The 19,971-nt window shown below is 48.1% G+C and overlaps 1 protein-coding gene across 8 annotated transcripts in view; it reads right to left on the bottom strand.

Moving 5' to 3' along the window:
• Positions 1–19,971, bottom strand: part of MLLT10 (MLLT10 histone lysine methyltransferase DOT1L cofactor) — a 385,956-nt gene that overhangs the window by 239,127 nt on the left and 126,858 nt on the right. For all 8 annotated transcript variants that reach the window (XM_063921568.1, XM_063921569.1, XM_063921575.1 and 5 more), the window contains one exon: positions 10,897–11,000. In XM_063921568.1, the coding sequence (XP_063777638.1) occupies positions 10,897–11,000 (104 nt within the window). The remainder of the gene's footprint in view (positions 1–10,896; positions 11,001–19,971) is intronic.

Here is a 19,971-nt window from a genome sequence, read left to right as displayed (position 1 = left end):
AGCAGGAGCACCCAGCTTGTTGGGTGCATACAGGATAAATAGTGAGTCAGTTTTCCTGACTCCAGCCGTCCTGGAAACATATACTTTCCAGGGCCCTGACTACGTCCAGTAACTTGGAATCCTCCAAGTCCCAAGTAGCCGCAGGCACCACAATAGGTTGGTTCATATGAAAAACTGATACCACCTTAGGAAGGAATTGGGAACGAGTCCTCAATTCCGCCTTATCCATATAAAAAATCAGATAAGGGCTTTTGCATGACAAAGCCGCCAATTCTGACACACGCCTGGCCGACGCCAAGGCCAACAGTATAACCACTTTCCACGTGAGGCATTGTAGCTCCACGGATTTAAGTGGCTCAACCCAATGCGACTTCAGGAAATCCAACACCACGTTGAGATCCCACGGTGCCACTGGAGGCACAAACGGGGGCTGACTATGCAGCACTCCCTTAACAAAAGTATGAACTTCAGGCAGTGAAGCCAGCTCTATTTTGGAAGAAAATCAATAGAGCCGAAATCTGGACATTAATGGAACCCAATTTTAGGCCCATGGTCACCCCTGACTGTAGGAAGTGCAGAAATCGACCCAGCTGAAATTCCTCCTTCGGGGCCTTCCTGGCCTCACAGCACGCAACATATTTCCGCCATATGCGGTGATAATGGTTTGCGTTCACTTCTTTCCTAGCTTTAATTAGCGTAGGGATAACTTCCTCCGGAATGCCCTTTTCCTTCAGGATCCGGCGTACAACCGCCATGCCGTCAAACGCAGCCGCGGTACGTCTTGGAACAGACAGGCCCCCTGCTGCAGCAGGTCCTGTCTGAGCGGCAGAGGCCATGGGTCCTCTGAGATCATTTCTTGGGAGTTCTGGGTTCCAAGCTCTACTTGGCCAATCCGGAACAATGAGTATAGTTCTTACTCCTCTCCTTCTTATTATTCTCATTACCCTGGATAAGAGAGGCAGAGAAGGGAACACATACACCGACCGGTACACCCACGGTGTTACCAGAGCGTCCACAGCTATCGCCTGAGGGTCCCTTGACCTGGCGCAAAATCTTTGTAGCTTTTTGTTGAGGCGGGACGCCATCATGTCCACCTGTGGCCTTTCCCAACGGTGTACAATCATTTGGAAGACTTCTGGATGAAGTCCCCACTCTCCCGGGTGGAGGCCGTGCCTGCTGAGAAAGTCTGCTTCCCAGTTGTCCACTCCGGGAATGAACACTGCTGACAGTGCTAACACATGATTTTCCGCCCATCGGAGAATCCTTGTGGCTTCTGCCATCGCCATCCTGCTTCTTGTGCCGCCCTGTCTTGTCTGACTGGATCTGCACCGGCCGGTGTTGAAGCAGGGGTCTAGCCTGACTTAGGGCATTGTAAATGGCCCTTAGTTCCAGAATATTTATGTGTAGGGAAGTCTCCTGACTTTTCCATAGTCCTTGGAAGTTTCTTCCCTGTGTGACTGCCCCCCAGCCTCGAAGGCTGGCATCCGTGGTCACCAGGACCCAGTCCTGTATGCCGAATCTGCGGCCCCCTAGAAGATGAGCACTCTGCAGCCACCACAACAGCGACACCCTGGCCCTTGGAGACAGGGTTAACCGCCGATGCATCTGAAAATGCGACCCGGACCACTTGTCCAACAGATCCCACTGGAAGTTCCTTGCATGGGACCTGGCGAATGGAATTTCTTCGTAAGAAGCTACCATCTTTCCCAGGGCTCGCGTGCATTGATGCACCGACACCTGTATTTGTATTAGGAGGTCTGTGTCTAGAGACGACAACTCCTTGGACTTCTCCTCCGGGAGAAACCCTTTTTATCCTGTTCAGTGTCCAGAACCATACCCAGGAACAGTAGACGCGTCGTAGGAACCAGCTGCGACTTGGGAATATTCAGAATCCAGCCGTGCTGTTGTAGCACTTCCCGAGAGTGCTACTCCGACGAACAACTGCTCCCTGGACCTCGCCTTTATAAGATCGTCCAAGTACGGGATAATTATTTCGGCCATTACCTTGGTAAATACCCTCGGTGCCGGGGACAGACCAACGGCAACGTCTGGAATTGGTAATGACAATCTTGTACCAAAATTTTGAGGTACTCCTGGTGAAGAGGGTAAATAGGGACATGTAGGTAAGCATCCTTGATGTCCAGTGATACCATGAAATTCTCCAGGCTTGCAATAATCGCCCTGAGCGAATTCCATTTTGAACTTGAACCTTCGTATATAAAAGTGTTCAAGGATTTCAATTTTAGAATGGGTCTCACCGAACCGTCTGGTTTCGGTACCACAACATTCTGGAATAGTAACCCCGTCCTTGTTGAAGGAGGGGTACCTAGATTTCACCTGCTGGAAGTACAGCTTGTGAATTGCCGCGAGTACTACCTCCCTTTCTCCGAGGGCAGCAGGCAAGGCTGATGTGAGGTAACGGCGAGGGGGAGTCGCCTCGAACTCCAGCCTGTATCCCTGTGATACTACTTGCAGAACCTAGGGATCCACCTGTGGGCAAGCCCACTGGTCCCTGAAGTTCCCGAGACGCGCCCCCACCGCACCTGTCTCCACCTGTGGAGCCCCAGCGTCATGCGGGGGGAGCGGGGGAAGATTTTTGATCCTGGGAACTGGCTGTCTGGTGCAGCTTTTTCCTTCTTCCCTTGTCTCTGTGCAGAAAGGAAGCACCTTTGACCCGCTTGCTTTTCTGAAGCCGAAAGGACTGTACCTGAAAATACGGTGCTTTCTTAGGCTGTGAGGAAACCTGAGGTAAAAAAAATTCTTCCCAACTGTTGCTGTGGATACAAGGTCCCAGAGACCATCCCCAAACAATTCCTCACCCTTATAAGGCAGAATCTCCATGTGCCTTTTAAAGGCAGCATCACCTGTCCACTGCCGGGTCTCTAATACCCTCATGGCAGAATGGACATTGCATTAATTCTGGATGCCAGCCGGCAAATATCCCTCTGTGCATCCTTCATATATAAGACGACGTCTTTAATATGCTCTATGTTAGCAAAATATTATCCCTGTCTAGGGTATTAATAATAAGATTTTACTCACCGGTAAATCTATTTCTCGTAATCCGTAGTGGATGCTGGGAACTCCGTAAGGACCATGGGGAATATCGGCTCCGCAGTAGACTGGGCACAACTAAAAGAAAGCTTTTAGACTACCTGGTGTGCACTGGCTCCTCCCACTATGACCCTCCTCCAAGCCTCAGTTAGGATACTGTGCCCGGAAGAGCTGACACAATAAGGAAGGATTTTGAATCCCGGGTAAGACTCATACCAGCCACACCAATCACACCGTATAACTTGTGATACTATACCCAGTTAACAGTATGAAATATAACTGAGCCTCTCAACAGATGGCTCAACAATAACCCTTAGTTAGGCAATAACTACATACAAGTATTGCAGACAATCCGCACTTGGGATGGGCGCCCAGCATCCACTACGGACTACGAGAAATAGATTTACCGGTGAGTAAAATCTTATTTTCTCTGACGTCCTAGTGGATGCTGGGAACTCCGTAAGGACCATGGGGATTATACCAAAGCTCCCAAACGGGCGGGAGAGTGCGGATGACTCTGCAGCACCGAATGAGAGAACTCCAGGTCCTCCTCAGCCAGGGTATCAAATTTGTAGAATTTTGCAAACTGACCAAGTTGCAGCTCGGCAAAGTTGTAAAGCCGAGACCCCTCGGGCAGCCGCCCAAGATGAGCCCACTTTCCTCGTGGAATGGGCTTTTACTGATTTAGGATGCGGCAATCCAGCCGCAGAATGCTCCAGCTGAATTGTGCTACAAATTCAGCGAGCAATAGTCTGCTTAGAAGCAGGAGCACCTATTTTGTTGGGTGCCTACAGGATAAATAGTGAGTCAGTTTTCCTGACTCCAGCCGTCCTGGAAACATATACTTTCCAGGGCCCTGACTACGTCCAGTAACTTGGAATCCTCCAAGTCCCTAGTAGCCGCAGGCACTACAATAGGTTGGTTCAAGTGAAAAGCTGATACCACCTTAGGGAGAAACTGGGGACGAGTCCTCAATTCTGCCCTATCCATATGGAAAATCAGATAAGGGCTTTTACATGACAAAGCCGCCAATTCTGACACACGCCTGGCCGAAGCCAAGGCCAATAACATGACCACTTTCCACGTGAGATATTTCAAATCCACAGTTTTAAGTGGCTCAAACCAATGTGATTTTAGGAAACTCAACACCACGTTGAGATCCAAAGGTGCCACAGGAGGCACAAAAGGGGGCTGAATATGTAGCACTCCCTTTACAAACGCCTGAACTCCAGGCAGTGAAGCCAGTTCTTTCTGGAAGAAAATCGACAGAGCCGAAATCTGGACCTTAATGGAACCCAAGTTTAGGCCCATAGTCACTCCTGACTGTAGGAAGTGCAGAAAACGACCCAGCTGAAATTCCTCTGTTGGGGCCTTCCTGGCCTCACACCACGCAACATATTTTCGCCAAATACGGTGATAATGGTTTGCGGTTACTTCTTTCCTGGCTTTTATCAGCGTAGGTATGACTTCCTCCGGAATGCCCTTTTCCTTTAGGATCCGGAATTCAACCGCCATGCCGTCAAACGCAGCCGCGGTAAGTCTTGGAACAGACAGGGGCCCTGCTGTAGCAGATCCTGTCTGAGCGGTAGAGGCCATGGGTCCTCTGATATTATTTCTTGAAGTTCTGGGTACCAAGCTCTTCTTGGCCCATCCGGAACCACGAGTATCGTTCTTACTCCTCGTCTTCTTATTATTCTCAGTACCTTTGGTATGAGAGGCAGAGGAGGGAATACATAAACCGACTGGTACACCCACGGTGTCACTAAAGCGTCCACAGCTATCGCCTGAGGGTCCCTTGACCTGGCGCAATATCTAGTTTTTTGTTTAGGCGGGACGCCATCATGTCCACCTGTGGTCTTTCCCAACAGTTTACCAACAGTTGAAAGACTTCTGGATGAAGTCCCCACTCTCCCGGGTGTAGGTCGTGTCTGCTGAGGAAGTCTGCTTCCCAGTTGACCACTCCCGGAATGAACACTGCTGACAGTGCTAAGACGTGATTTTCCGCCCATCGGAGAATCCTTGTGGCTTCTGCCATCGCCATCCTGCTTCTTGTGCCGCCCTGTCGGTTTACATGGGCGACTGCCGTGATGTTGTCTGATTGGATCAGTACCGGCTGGTTTTGAAGCAGAGACCTTGCCAGGCTTAGGGCATTGTAAATGGCCCTCAGTTCCAGTATATTTATGTGTAGAGACGACTCCTGACTTGACCAAAGTCCTTGGAAACTTCTTCCCTGTGTGACTGCCCCCCAGCCTCGAAGGCTGGCATCTGTGGTTACCAGGACGCAGTCCTGTATGCCGAATCTGCGGCCCTCTTGAAGATGAGCACTCTGCAGCCACCACAGTAGAGATACCCTGGTCCTTGGAGACAGGGTTATCAGCCGATGCATCTGAAGATGCGATCCCGACCACTTGTCCAAGAGGTCCCACTGAAAGGTTCTTGCATGGAACCTGCCGAATGGAATTCTGCTTCGTAAGAAGCTATCATTTTTCCCAGGACTCGTGTGCAGTGATGCACCGATACCTGTTTTGGTTTCAGGAGGTCTCTGACTAGAGATGACAGCTCCTTGGCTTCTCCTGCGGGAGAAATACTTTTTTCTGTTCTGTGTCCAGAACCATCCCCAGGAACAGTAGGCGTGTGGTAGGAACCAGCTGTGACTTTGGAATGTATAGAATCCATCCGTGCTGTTGTAGCACTTCCCGAGATAGTGCTACTCCGACCAACAACTGCTCCTTGGACCTCGCCTTTATAAGGAGATCTTCCAAGTACGGGATAATTAAAACTCCCTTTTTTCGAAGGAGTATCATCATTTCTGCCATTACCTTGGTAAAGACCCTCGGTGCCGTGGACAGTCCAAACAGCAGTGTTTGGAATTGGTAATGGCAATCCTGTACCACAAATCTGAGGTACTCCTGGTGAGGATGGTAAATGGGGACATGTAGGTAAGCATCCTTGATGTCCAGGGATACCATGTAATCCCCCTCCTCCAGGCTTGCAATAACCGCCCTGAGCGATTCCATCTTGAACTTGAATTTTTTTATGTATGTGTTCAAGGATTTCAAATTTAACATGGGTCTCACCGAACCGTCCGGTTTCGGTACCACAAACAGTGTGGAATAGTAACCCCATCCTTGTTGAAGTAGGGGCACCTTGACTATCACCTGCTGGGAATACAGCTTGTGAATTGCCTCTGGCACAGCCTCCCTGCCTGAGGGAGTTGTCGGCAAGGTAGATTTGAGGAAACAGCGGGGGGGGGGGGGGGGGGGGGGGGGGGGGGGGAACGCCTCGAATTCCAGCTTGTACCCCTGAGATTCTACTTGAAGGATCCAGTGATCCACCTGTGAGCGAGCCCACTGATCGCTGACATTTTTGAGGCAGCCCCCCACCGTAACTGGCTACGCCCGTGGAGCCCCCGCGTCATGCGGTGGACTCAAAGGAAGCGGGGGAAGAATTTTGATTCTGGGAACTGGTTGACTGGTGCAGCTTTTTCCCTCTTCCCTCGTCTCTGTGCAGAAAGGAAGCGCCTTTGACCCGCTTGCTTTTCTGAAGCCGAAAGGACCGTACCTGATAATACAGTGCTTTTTTAGGCTGTGAGGAAACCTGAGGTAAAAATTTTTCTTCCCAGCTGTTGCTGTGGATACGAGGTCCCAGAGACCATCCCCAAACAATTCCTCACCCTTATAAGGCTCTATGTGCCTTTTAAAGTCAGCATCACCTGTCCAGTGTCGGGTCTCTAATACCCTCCTGACAGAATGGACATTGCATTAATTCTGGATGCCAGCCGGCAAAATATCCCTCTGTGCATCCCTCATATATAAGACGACGTCTTTAATATGCTCTTATGTTCGCAAAATAGTATCCCTGTTTGACAGGGTCACAGACCACGCTGCAGCAGCACTATCTGCAGGTCTCAGTCTAGTACCTGAGTGTGTAAATACAGACTTCAGGATAGCCTCCTGCTTTTTATCAGCAGGTACCTTCAAAGTGGCCGTATCCTAAGACGGCAGTGCCACCTTTTTTGACAAACGTGTGAGCGCCTTATCCACCCTAGGGGATATCTCCCAGTGTAACTTATCCTCTGGCGGGAAAGGGTACGCCATCAGTAACTTTTTAGAAATTACCAGTTTCTTATCGGGGGAACCCACGCTTTTTCACACTTCATTCACTCATTTGATGGGGGAACAAAACACTGCCTGCTTTTTCTCCCCACACATAAAACCCTTTTTTAGTGGTACTTGGGTTAATGTCAGAAATGTGTAACACATTTTTTATTGCCGGAATCATGTAATGGATGTTCCTAGTGGATTGTGTATATGTCTCAACCTCGTCGACACTGGAGTCAGACTCCGTGTCGACATCTGTGTCTGCCATCTGAGGGAGCGGGCGTTTTTGAGCCCCTGATGACCTTTGAGACGCCTGGGCAGGCGCGGGCTGAGAAGCCGGCTGTCCCACAGCTGTTACGTCATCCAGCCTTTTATGTAAGGAGTTGACACTGTCGGTTTATACCTTCCACCTATCCATCCACTCTGGTGTCGGCCCCACAGGGGGCGACATCATATTTATCGGCATCTGCTCTGCCACCACATAAGCCTCCTCATCAAACATGTCGACACAGCCGTACCGACACACCGCACACACACAGGGAATGCTCTGACTGAGGACAGGACCCCACAAAGCCCTTTGGGGAGACAGAGAGAGAGTATGCCAGCACACACCAGAGCGCTATATAATTTAGGGATTAACACTATATTGAGTGAATTTTTCCCAATAGCTGCTTGTATATACAATATTGCGCCTAAATTTAGTGCCCCCCCTCTCTTTTTAACCCTTTGAGCCTGCAAACTACAGGGGAGAGCCTGGGGAGCTGTCTTCCAGCTGCACTGTGAAGAGAAAATGGCGCCAGTGTGCTGAGGGAAATAGCTCCGCCCCTTTTTTCGCGGACTTTTCTCCCGCTTTTTAATGGATTCTGGCAGGGGTATTTATCACATATATAGCCTCTGGGGCTATATATTGTGATATATTTGCCAGCCAAGGTGTTTTTATTGCTGCTCAGGGCGCCCCCCCCCCCCAGCGTCCTGCACCCTCAGTGACCGGAGTGTGAAGTGTGTATGAGGAGCAATGGCGCACAGCTGCAGTGCTGTGCGCTACCTTGGTGAAGACTGATGTCTTCTGCCGCCGATTTTCCGGACATCTTCTTGCTTCTGGCTCTGTAAGGGGGACGGCGGCGCGGCTCCGGGAACGAACACCAAGGCCAGTTCCATGCGGTCGATCCCTCTGGAGCTAATGGTGTCCAGTAGCCTAAGAAGCCCAAGCTAGCTGCAAGGAGGTAGGTTCGCTTCTTCTCCCCTTAGTCCCTTGATGCAGTGAGCCTGTTGCCAGCAGGTCTCACTGTAAAATAAAAAACCTAAAATAAACTTTCTTTCTAGGAGCTCAGGAGAGCCCCTAGTGTGCATCCAGCTCGGCCGGGCACAGAAATCTAACTGAGGCTTGGAGGAGGGTCATAGTGGGAGGAGCCAGTGCACACCAGGTAGTCTAAAAGCTTTCTTTTAGTTGTGCCCAGTCTCCTGCGGAGCTGCTATTCCCCATGGTCCTTACGGAGTTCCCAGCATCCACTAGGACGTCAGAGAAATTATCTGACAGGGTATCAGACCACGCTGCAGCAGCACTATTTATGCTGAGGCAAATGCAGGTCTCAGTATAGTACCTGAGTGTGTATATACAGACTTCAGGATAGCCTCCTGCTTTTTATCAGCAGGCTCCTTCAAAGTGGCCGTATCCCCAGACGGCAGTGCCACCTTTTTTGACAAACGTGTGAGCGCCTTATCCACCCTAGGGGATATCTCCCAACGTGACCTATCCTCTGGCGGGAAAGGGTACGCCAGCAGTAACTTTTTAGAAATTACCATTTTCTTATCGGGGGAACCCACGCTCTTTACACACTTCATTCACTCATCTGATGGGGGAACAAAACACTGGCTGCTTTTTCTCCCCAAACATAAAACCCCTTTTATGTGGTACTTGGGTTCATGTCCAAAATGTGTAACACATTTTTCATTGCCGAGATCATGCAAGGGATGTTCCTAGTGGATTGTGTATATGTCTCAACCTAGTCGACACTGGAGTCAGACTCCGTGCCGACATCTGTGTCTGCCATCTGAGGTAACGGGCGTTTTTTGAGCCCCTGATGGCCTTTGAGACGCCTGAGCAGGCGCGGGCTGAGAAGCCGGCTGTCCCACAGCTGTTACGTCATCCAGCCTTTTATGTAAGGAGTTGACATTGTCGGTTAATACCTTCCACCTATCCATCCACTCTGGTGTCGGCCCCACAGGGGGCGACATCCCATTTATCGGCCTCTGCTCCGCCTCAACGTAAACCTTCCTCATCCAACATGTCGACACAACCGTACCGACACACCGCACACACACAGGGAATGCTCTGATCGAGGACAGGACCCCACAAAGTCCTTTGGGGAGACAGAGAGAGAGTATGCCAGCACACACCAGAGCGCTATATAATGCAGGGATTAACACTATAACTGAGTGATTTTTCCCCCAATAGCTGCTTGTATACACAAATTGCGCCTAAATTTAGTGCCCCCCCTCTCTTTTTAACCCTTTGAGCCTGAAAACTACAGGGGGGAGCCTGGGGAGCTGTCTTCCAGCTGCACTGTGAAGAAAAAATGGCGCCAGTGTGCCGAGGGAGATAGCCCTGCCCCTTTTTCGGCTGACTTTTCTCCCGCTTTTTTCATGGATTCTGGCAGGGGTAATTTATCACATATATAGCCCTGGGACTATATATTGTGATGATTTGCCAGCCAAGGTGTATTATATTGCCCTCAGGGCGCCCCCCCCCCCAGCACCCATCAGTGACCGGAGTGTGAGGTGTGCATGAGGAGCAATGGCGCACAGCTGCAGTGCTGTGCGCTACCTTGTTGAAGACAGAAGTCTTCTGCCGCCGATTTTCCGGAACACTTCTTGCTTCTGGCTCTGTAAGGGGGCTGGCGGCGCGGCTCCGGGACCGAACATCGAGGTCGGGTCCTGTGGTCGATCCCTCTGGAGCTAATAGTGTCCAGTAGCCTAAGAAGCCCAAGCTACCACCAGTTAGGTAGGTTCGCTTCTTCTCCCCTTAGTCCCTCGCTGCAGTGAGTCTGTTGCCAGCAGATCTCACTGTAAAATAAAAAAACTAAAATATACTTTCTTTCTAGGAGCTCAGGAGAGCCCCTAGTGTGCATCCAGCTCAGCCGGGCACAAGATTCTAACTGAGGTCTGGAGGAGGGTCATAGTGGGAGGAGCCAGTGCACACCAGGTAGTCCTAAAGCTTTCTTTAGTTGTGCCCAGTCTCCTGCGGAGCCGCTATTCCCCATGGTCCTTACGGAGTCCCAGCATCCACTTAGGACGTCAGAGAAAATAGGTTTTCTTTACCACAATAGGAGATTGCGCTAAACTTTATACCCTTTTAGCCATGTTTTTCCAAGTCAGCAGTTTCTATGGTGGCACGTTCTCTAAAATAGCTAACACAATCATATATAGAGGATCATAGGAGCGCCTGATTATTATGCCAAAGGAGGGAACGTTTCAGAGGAGCTGCTAAAGTCATCCGTAAGCAGGGATCGTATCTCGTTGAAAGAAATTTTACTACACATTCCGGTTAAGATCACTGTGGTTGGGGAGCTGCTAGGTTGATTGTAATCAGCATCTTTGGGATTATCGCTCCTTGTCACCATGTCCTTCTCGAAAGGCATTTAGAAACACAAGGCTGTTGGTGCCCCTTCCACTTCTCCAGCTGTACCACGTTTTGTACGTCTGTTGGAACTCAGAAGACAATTCAAAACATCTGACAACTTACCAAGTTACATGAAAGGCTTGGCGACATCCATGTTTATTGCAGGTCATACAAGCTCCGGTAGCAGCCTTGCTCTCCCGCCCTTGCTCATCACAAATATAGCAAGTCTAAATATGAACAGAGAAAAGAACAGTAGAAGCATCACTTTTCAGATACAGCTAATTGATATATTTCCAAAAGTCTAATAACAGACCTATGCAGGAGTGAGCGAATATATATATCTATATAAATATAACTTACCATACTATCCCTGTAAACCAGGAAACTCATGAAGTACAGAACCTGTGTAATTCATGGGTGTCCCGGTTTAAAGGGATGGTATGGTAAAATAAAAATATAAATATAAATATATATATATATATATATATATATATATATAAAGAACACCTCTCTGCTGCAACAAAAATTATGACAATGACAACAGCCGATGCCGTTGAACTGTAGAATTATATTTTAAATGCAACATAAAATATGTTTTGCAGCAGAATTCCACTATCCAAATTACAGTGGAAAAGCAGTCACAGACTAAAGAATAACGAAGATATGAGCAGACTATTAAGAGAAATACCCAGAACATAAGGATATAAATACTATTAAAACAACCACAGTATAGGAAATGGTTTTCATATTAATATACATAATTGTGGACTTGTCAGACTAAACCATAGCAGGTCATTATATGTTGTGCATTCCCAGGGGCGTTTTAAGAGAGGAAGGGGCCCGTGTGCTGACTCCGGGTTGGCCCTCTCCTCTCTATGGTGCCATAGGCTTCCGGCACTGTGCCGAAGTCTTCTGCGCATGCACAGTTCTCCGGTAACATGGTGCCCGCCAAGGCCCAGAGACAAATTGCCTACTGCGCATGGGCGGTGTCCATTTTGGGAGTGATTTTTGGCCGCAGCTGGTGTGGCTGCAGCACCCATCACGGGAATCCAGAAAGATGAGTATTAAAACAATATGGGTGCAATTTGTGCTGTGTGCCCCCCCCCCCCTGGACCCAGGGGCCCGTGTGCACCGCACACATTGCACCCATGACAGAAACACCTATGCGTATGCCCCATATACTAGACCAGATGATGTCAAACATGGACCTCAAGGCACCTCAACAGTCTAAGTATATCCATGCTTGGCCACTTGTGCCTTAATTAGTGCCTCAGTCAATTTGATTGAACCATATGTGCTGAGCCTTGGATATACTTTAAACCTGGACCATTGTGGTGCCTTCAGGACCGCGTTTGAGAACGTCTGTTAGACCCATAACCTGTATTCATTATGTAGTCTTACCATTAAATCTTCCAAAATTGATATGTACAATAGTCACGCGGAAAGTGCATTACACAGCTATACTAGCTACTGTTTTTACCATGTATATAAAATGTTTTTAGATCATGTTCCGCAATACAGAAATATGACCCTTGAATTTCCAGTAGAGGACCACAGAAATGCTACCTACTAAAGGGGAGCTATAAATGACCAAGCATCTTAAAAGCTCCAAGTAAGAAATGACAGGAATTTATACAAATCTGTAAGAGCTCAAAAACAACAGTAAAAAAAGAAAAACTGAGCCAAGTCAAAACAATCGGTGACTGATCAGCACATCAAAGTACGGACACAGACATCTGATTGAACAAAAAAAAAGACAATACCTCATTGATTAATCAGCAAATGTATGTAGTTTTGGTATCCAGTCAATAAGTTGACAGTGACAGAAGGTTGACATTCATGATATTGACATGTTAAAAATATCAACACCTGGAAAACGTCAACATTAATACAATATCGACTGACGAAGTGTACGCATTTAGGTTAGTGTTACGGTCCAGGTTAGAAGCACACTAAGCACCTACTGTCAGCATTTCTACAATGCCGACATTATATCCGAGACGGCATGGTCTACATTGACAACATGAACATCATATCAATATTGAACAAGTCTACCTAATGAATGGCAACATAATATACCACAGTCTTAGTTTTAATACATATAAACGAGCAATACCCCTTTCCCACAAAAGAGCCGGGTCTGACCAGGGTTTTCAAACACAGTTCCAACTAGTGCCACAACATGGTCAGACCCCATTCAGATCGCACCCGTGTTCCTGTTCTACCGGCACTTAGAGATGCTGACACCAGTGATCCGGCTCTCTGTGTACTTTTATACCGGGTCGGTGCCGGGTGCGACTCTGGTATCTACTAGAGTCAGATTCCTGGGTAACGTGACCTGGGTAATTTTTACCTGACCATTTCACACAAAACCTCAACCCGGGTTAAAAGTTTGGTAGAAAAGGAATATCAGGTATGTACAACAAACTAATGATAACTAACAAGTGTTATTTCTATCTCAGCGCTTTTTCCACCCCTTAATTTCCATGTAAAAGCTATTTATTCTTGTGTGGCGATTCCATTCTGTGCTGTGGCTGTGTTGAGCACTCTGGAAAAGAACATTGCTGATTTTGCCATACACCTCATATTATGGTGCACTGGAACATTGGCAATGTTGTGCTACTCTAACATACGAATCCACACATCATGACCCAACACTGTGCTGAATAGTGAGCACCTCCTACGCGATTTGATTACACAGAAGGGTTATGACATTTAAAAGAAATAAAAAAACACAGCCCACACTCTCTACTAAATGTAGTATTCCTGCTAGGCTGTTTCAGCAGGGTTCCACACCCAACTTATTTTTGAAACGTAGAAAAGCATCCTGACATTTTTTTAGCTCTTGCATAAAGAATACAAAAGTCAGAGCACATGTAATAATGGCGCTGGGTATGTGTGACCGCCATCGCCTGGATCCCGGCATTTAGATGACGGGGGGGGGGGGGCTAGCGCAATGAGGCCCCTTGCGGGCTCTCTGCGCTCGCCACAGGTTCTATTCCCATGAGTGGGAATAGTCCCTGTTGGTCGGCATGCCGACCGGCAGAATTGTCGGATGCCATGATCTCGGTGTCAGTATTGTGACCGGCGGTCTCCAGCTTCTTGTGGTCTACCGCAGACCGCAAAGTTCCCACCATTGACTATAATGGAGGATCGAGATACTCCATTATAGCCTATGTGCTCTGCCTGATTGACAGGCCAGGAGTGCACAGCCACTCCGGAGAGCGCTATGACGTGGCGCTCCCTGATTGGCTGGCGGGTCCTCTAGTAACAGGAATCATGAGGAATCCCAGCATTCGGGGAAAGGGGATCCTTGTGTAAACATGGATTCTCTTTAGTTCCGTGGTTCGGGTTTTTTGTTTTTTTTAACCCTGTGGATGCCTACATGGACCGATATAAACAGGGTTAGGTGAGTATACTTTTTTTTTTATTACAGGTACCCGTGGACTCAACCTGACAAGGGGACAGAGGGGCTCCATGGGACACTAGGTAAGTATGTGTAAGTGTGCATGTATGTCCTGTGCTTTTTGGATATTTCTTTTCTTGTGGAACCACAGGTACGAGCGGGCTCTTTAATGCTCCACATGTGCTGTGTTTTGTAGCTTTAGTAAATAAAAAATGTGCTCTCCTTGGTGAAAAATCTTTGAGTGAACACTAATATATATTAACAGTTATTTAATGCAAACATATTGCTTAGCTCTTTACAGCCACTGCCTCAGAGGAGTTTACAATCTATAATCCCCATCACATGCACAAACACACACATCAGACACTATATTTACGAAGCAACAGCCTTTATGGACTGGCAGAGATGAAAATTTAAATGGCAATAACATATCGCTGCAATATCCATGAGAAGCGGCAGCTTTTGTTTCATAATCATAGCCCCCGGGTATTTTCTTTTTAGTGAGCAGAAAATAACCTACCAATGTATTTTTGGAATGTGTGAATACACTGGAGCATACATAGGGAGAACATACAAACTACACACAGATAAACCATGCTTGGGAATTGAACTCATGATTATATATATATATATATATATATATATATATATATATATATATATATATATATATAATAAGAATTTACTTACCGATAATTCTATTTCTCGGAGTCCGTAGTGGATGCTGGGGTTCCTGAAAGGACCATGGGGAATAGCGGCTCCGCAGGAGACAGGGCACAAAAAGTAAAGCTTTCCGATCAGGTGGTGTGCACTGGCTCCTCCCCCTATGACCCTCCTCCAGACTCCAGTTAGGTACTGTGCCCGGACGAGCGTACACAATAAGGGAGGAATTTTGAATCCCGGGTAAGACTCATACCAGCCACACCAATCACACTGTACAACCTGTGATCTGAACCCAGTTAACAGTATGATAACAGCGGAGCCTCTGAAAAGATGGCTCACAACAACAATAACCCGATTTAGTTAGCAATAACTATGTACAAGTATTGCAGATAATCCGCACTTGGGATGGGCGCCCAGCATCCACTACGGACTCCGAGAAATAGAATTATCGGTAAGTAAATTCTTATTTTCTCTATCGTCCTTGTGGATGCTGGGGTTCCTGAAAGGACCATGGGGATTATACCAAAGCTCCCAAACGGGCGGGAGAGTGCGGATGACTCTGCAGCACCGAATGAGAAAACTCCAGGTCCTCTTTTGCCAGGGTATCAAATTTGTAGAATTTTACAAACGTGTTCTCCCCCGACCACGTAGCTGCTCGGCAAAGTTGTAATGCCGAGACCCCTCGGGCAGCCGCCCAAGATGAGCCCACCTTCCTTGTGGAATGGGCCTTAACAGATTTAGACTGTGGCAGGCCTGCCACAGAATGTGCAAGTTGAATTGTGCTACCAATCCCACGAGCAATCGACTGCTTAGAAGCAGAAGCACCCAGCATTGTTGGGTGCATACAGGATAAACAGCAAGTCAGATTTCCTGACTCCAGCCAACCTGGAAACTATTTTTTTCAGGGCCCTGATAACATCCAGCAACTTGGAGTCCTCCAAGTCCCTAGTAGCCGCAGGTACCACAATAAGCTGGTTCAGGTGAAACGCTGACACCACCTTAAGGAGAAACTGGGGACGAGTCCGCAGCTTTGCTCTGTCCGAATGGACAATCAGATATGGCTTTGTGAGATAAAGCCGCCAATTCTGACACTCGCCTGGCCGAGGCCAGGACCAACAGCATGGTCATTTTCCATGTGAGATATATCAAATCCACAGATTTGAGTTGTTTAAACCAATGTGATTTTTTAGGAATCCCAAAACTACGTTGAGATCGCCCAGTGCCACTGGAGACATCAAAGGGGCTGTATATGCAGTACTCCCTTAACAACTTCTGGACTTCAGGAACTGAAGCCAATTTCTTTCTGGAAGAAAATCAACAGGCCGAAATTTGAACCTTAATGGACCCAATTTGAGACCCATAGACACTCCTGTTTGCAGGAAATGTAGAAATTAACCTAGTTGAAATTCTTCCGTGGAGCCTTCCTGGACTCCCACCCTGGCACATATTTTCACCTAAGTGGTGATAATGTTGTGCGGTCACCTCCTTCCTGGCTCTGACCAGGGTAGGGATGACCTCTTCCGGAATGCCTCTTTCCCTTAGGATCCGGCGTTCACCCGCCTTGGCGTCAATGCAGCTGCGGTAAGTCCCGGAACAGACACGGTTCTTGCCGAATCAAGACCCTTCTTAGTATCTCTTGAAGTTCCGGGAACCAAGTCCTTCTTGGCCAAACCGGAGCCACGAGTATAGTTCTTACTCCTCTCCTTCCTATCATTTTCAATACATTGGGTATGAAAAGCAGAGGATGGAACACATACACCGACTGGTACACCGACGGTGTTACCAGAGCGTCCCAGCTATTGCCTGAGTGTCTCTTGACCTGGCGCTTCAGGTGGGACGCCATCATAACCACCTTTGGTCTTTCCCAACGGTTTACAATCATGTGGAAACTTCCAGATTAAGTTTCCACTTTTCCGGGTGGAATTCATTTATGCTGAGGAAATCTTCCCAGTTGCCCACTCCCGGAATGAACACTGCTGACAGTGTTATCACATGATTTTCCGCCCAGCGAAGAATCCTTGCTGTCATTGCCCTCCTGCTTCTTGTGTCGCCCCGTCTGATAACGTGGGCGACCGCCATGATGATGTCCTACTGGATCAGCACCGGTTGACTTTGAAGCAGGAGTCTTCCTAGGCTCAGAGCATTGTAAATTGCCCTTAGCTCCAGTATATTCATGTGGAGAGAAGTCTCCAGACTTGACCACACTTCCTTGGAAATTTTTTCCCTGTGTGACTACTCCCCAGCCTCTCAGGCTGGTATCCGTGGTCCCCAGAACACAGTCCTGAATGTTGAGTGTGCTGCCCTCTAAAAGATGAGCACTCTGCAGCCCCCACAGAAGAGACACCCTTGTCCTTGGAGACAGGATTATCCGCTGATGCATCTGAAAATGCGATCCGGACCATTCGTCCAGCAAATCCCCTGAGATCTGCCGAATGGAATCGCTTCGTAAGAAGCCACCATTTTTCCCAGGACTCCTGTGCATTGATGCACTGATACTTGGCCTGGTTTTAGGAGGTTTCTGACTAGGTCGAATAACTCCTTGGCTTTTTCCTCCCGGAGGAACACCTTTTTCTGGACTATGCCCAGAATCATTCCTAGGAACAGCAGACGTATCGTCGGAAAACAGCTGCGATTCTTGGAATATTTAGAATCCAGTCGTGCTGTCGTAGAACTACTTTAGATAGTGCTCTTCCGACCTCCAACTGTTCTCTGGAACTTGCCCTTTTCAGGATATCGTCCAAGTAAGGGATAATTTAGATGCCTTTTTTCTTTGAAGAAACATCTTTTCGGCCATTACCTTGGTAAAAGGCCCGGGGTGCCGTGGATAATTCAAACGGCATCGTCTGAAACTGATATTGACAGTTCTGTACCACGAACCAGAGGTACCCTTGTTGAGAAGGGCAAATTTGGACATGGAGGTAATCCTTGATGTCCAGGGACACCATATAGTCCCCTTTTTTCCGGTTCGCTATCACTGCTCTGAGTGACTCCATCTCGATTTGAACCTTTTATGTAAGTGTTCAAAGATTTCAGTTTAGACTATGTCTCACCAAGCCGTCTGGCGTCAGTACCACAATATAGTGTGGAAAAATAATACCCTTTTCCTTGTTGTAGGAGGGGTACTTTGATTATCACCTGCTGGATATACAGCTTGTGAATTGTTTCCAATGCTGCCTCCCTGTCGGAGGGAGCCGTTGGTAAAGCAGACTTCAGAAACCTGCGAGGAGAAGATGTCTCGACTCTCCAATCTGTACCCCTGGGATAATACTTGTACTATCTAGGGGTCAACCTGCGAGTGATCCCACTGCGCGCTGAGACTCTTGAGACTACCCCCCCACCTTGAGTCCGCTTGCATGGCCCCAGCGTCATGCTGAGGACTTGGCAGACGCGGTGGAGGGCTTCTTTTCCTGGGAAGGGGCTGCCTGCTGCAGTCTACTTCCCTTACCTCTATGTCTGGGCAGATATGACTGGCCTTTTGCCTGCATGCCCTCATGGGAAAGGAAGGATTGAGGCTGAAAAGACGGTGTCTTTTTCAGCTGAGATGTAACTTGGGGTAAAAAGGTTGGATTTCCCAGCTGTTGCCGTGGTCCCCAGGTCCGATGGACCGACCCCAACTAACTCCTTCCCTTTATACGGCAATACTTCCATGTGCCGTATGGGATCTGTATCACCTGACCACTGTCGTGTCCATGACATCTTCTGGGTGATATGGACAACGTACTTATCTTGATGCCAGAGAGCAAATATCCCTCTGTGCATCTCACGTACATATATATAGAATGCATCCTATTAAATGCTCTATATGAATAAAATATTTTCAGTCAGGGAATCCGACCAAGCCAACCCAGCACTGCATCTCCAGGCTGATGGCGATCGCTGGTCGCAGTATAACCACCGTATGTGTGTATATACTTTTTAGGATATCTTTCCAGCTTCCTATCAGCTGGCTCCTTGAGGGCGGCCGTATCTGGAGACGGTAACGCCACTTGATAAGCGTGTGAGCGCCTTATCACCCTAAGGGGTGTTTCCCAACGCGCCCTAATTTCTGGCGGGAAAGGGTATAACGCCAATATTTGCTATCGGGGTAACCCCACGCATCATCACACACTTCATTTTATTTTATCTGATTCAGGAAAAACTACAGGTAGTTTTTTCACTCCCACATAATACCCTTTTTTGTGGTACTTGTAGTATCAGAAATATGCAACACCTCCTTCATTGCCCTTAACGTGTGGCCCTAATGAGAAATACGTTTGTTTATTCACCGTCGACACTGGATTCAGTGTCCGTGTCTGTGTCTGTGTCGACCGACTGAGGTAAATGGCCGTTTTTAACGCCCCTGACGGTGTTTCTGAGACGCCTGGACCGGTACTAATAGTTTGTCGGCCGTCTCACGTCGTCAACCGACCTTGCAGCGTGTTGACATTCTCACGTAATTCCCTAAATAAGCCATCCATTCCGGTGTCGACTCCCTAGAGAGTGACATCACCATTACAGGCAATTTCTCCGCCTCCTCACCAACATCGTCCTCATACATGTCGACACACACGTACCGACACACAGCACACACACCGGGAATGCTCTGACAGAGGACAGGACCCACTCTAGCCCTTTGGGGAGACAGAGGGAGAGTTTGCCAGCACACACCAAAACGCTATAATTATATAGGGACAACCTTATATAAGTGTTTTCCCTTATAGCATCTTTATATATATCTCAATATCGCCAAAATCAGTGCCCCCCCTCTCTGTTTTAACCCTGTTTCTGTAGTGCAGTGCAGGGGAGAGCCTGGGAGCCTTCTCTCCAGGCTTTCTGTGAGAGAAAATGGCGCTGTGTGCTGAGGAGATAGGCCCCGCCCCTTTTTCGGCGGGCTCGTCTCCCGCTATTTAGTGAATCTTGGCAGGGGTTAAATATCTCCATATAGCCTCTGGGGGCTATATGTGAGGTATTTTTCGCCAAAAAAGGTTTTCATTTGCCTCCCAGGGCGCCCCCCTCCCAGCGCCCTGCACCCTCAGTGACTGCCGTGTGAAGTGTGCTGAGAGGAAAATGGCGCACAGCTGCAGTGCTGTGCGCTACCTTTAGAAGACTGCAGGAGTCTTCAGCCGCCGATTCTGGACCTCTTCTTACTT

The sequence above is a fragment of the Pseudophryne corroboree genome, chromosome 5 (assembly GCF_028390025.1).
Source record: "Pseudophryne corroboree isolate aPseCor3 chromosome 5, aPseCor3.hap2, whole genome shotgun sequence".
In the NCBI taxonomy this organism is placed as follows: domain Eukaryota; kingdom Metazoa; phylum Chordata; class Amphibia; order Anura; family Myobatrachidae; genus Pseudophryne; species Pseudophryne corroboree.
Note: the sequence above shows the minus strand (reverse complement) of the source record. Positions and strands in the feature narration are given on the sequence as shown.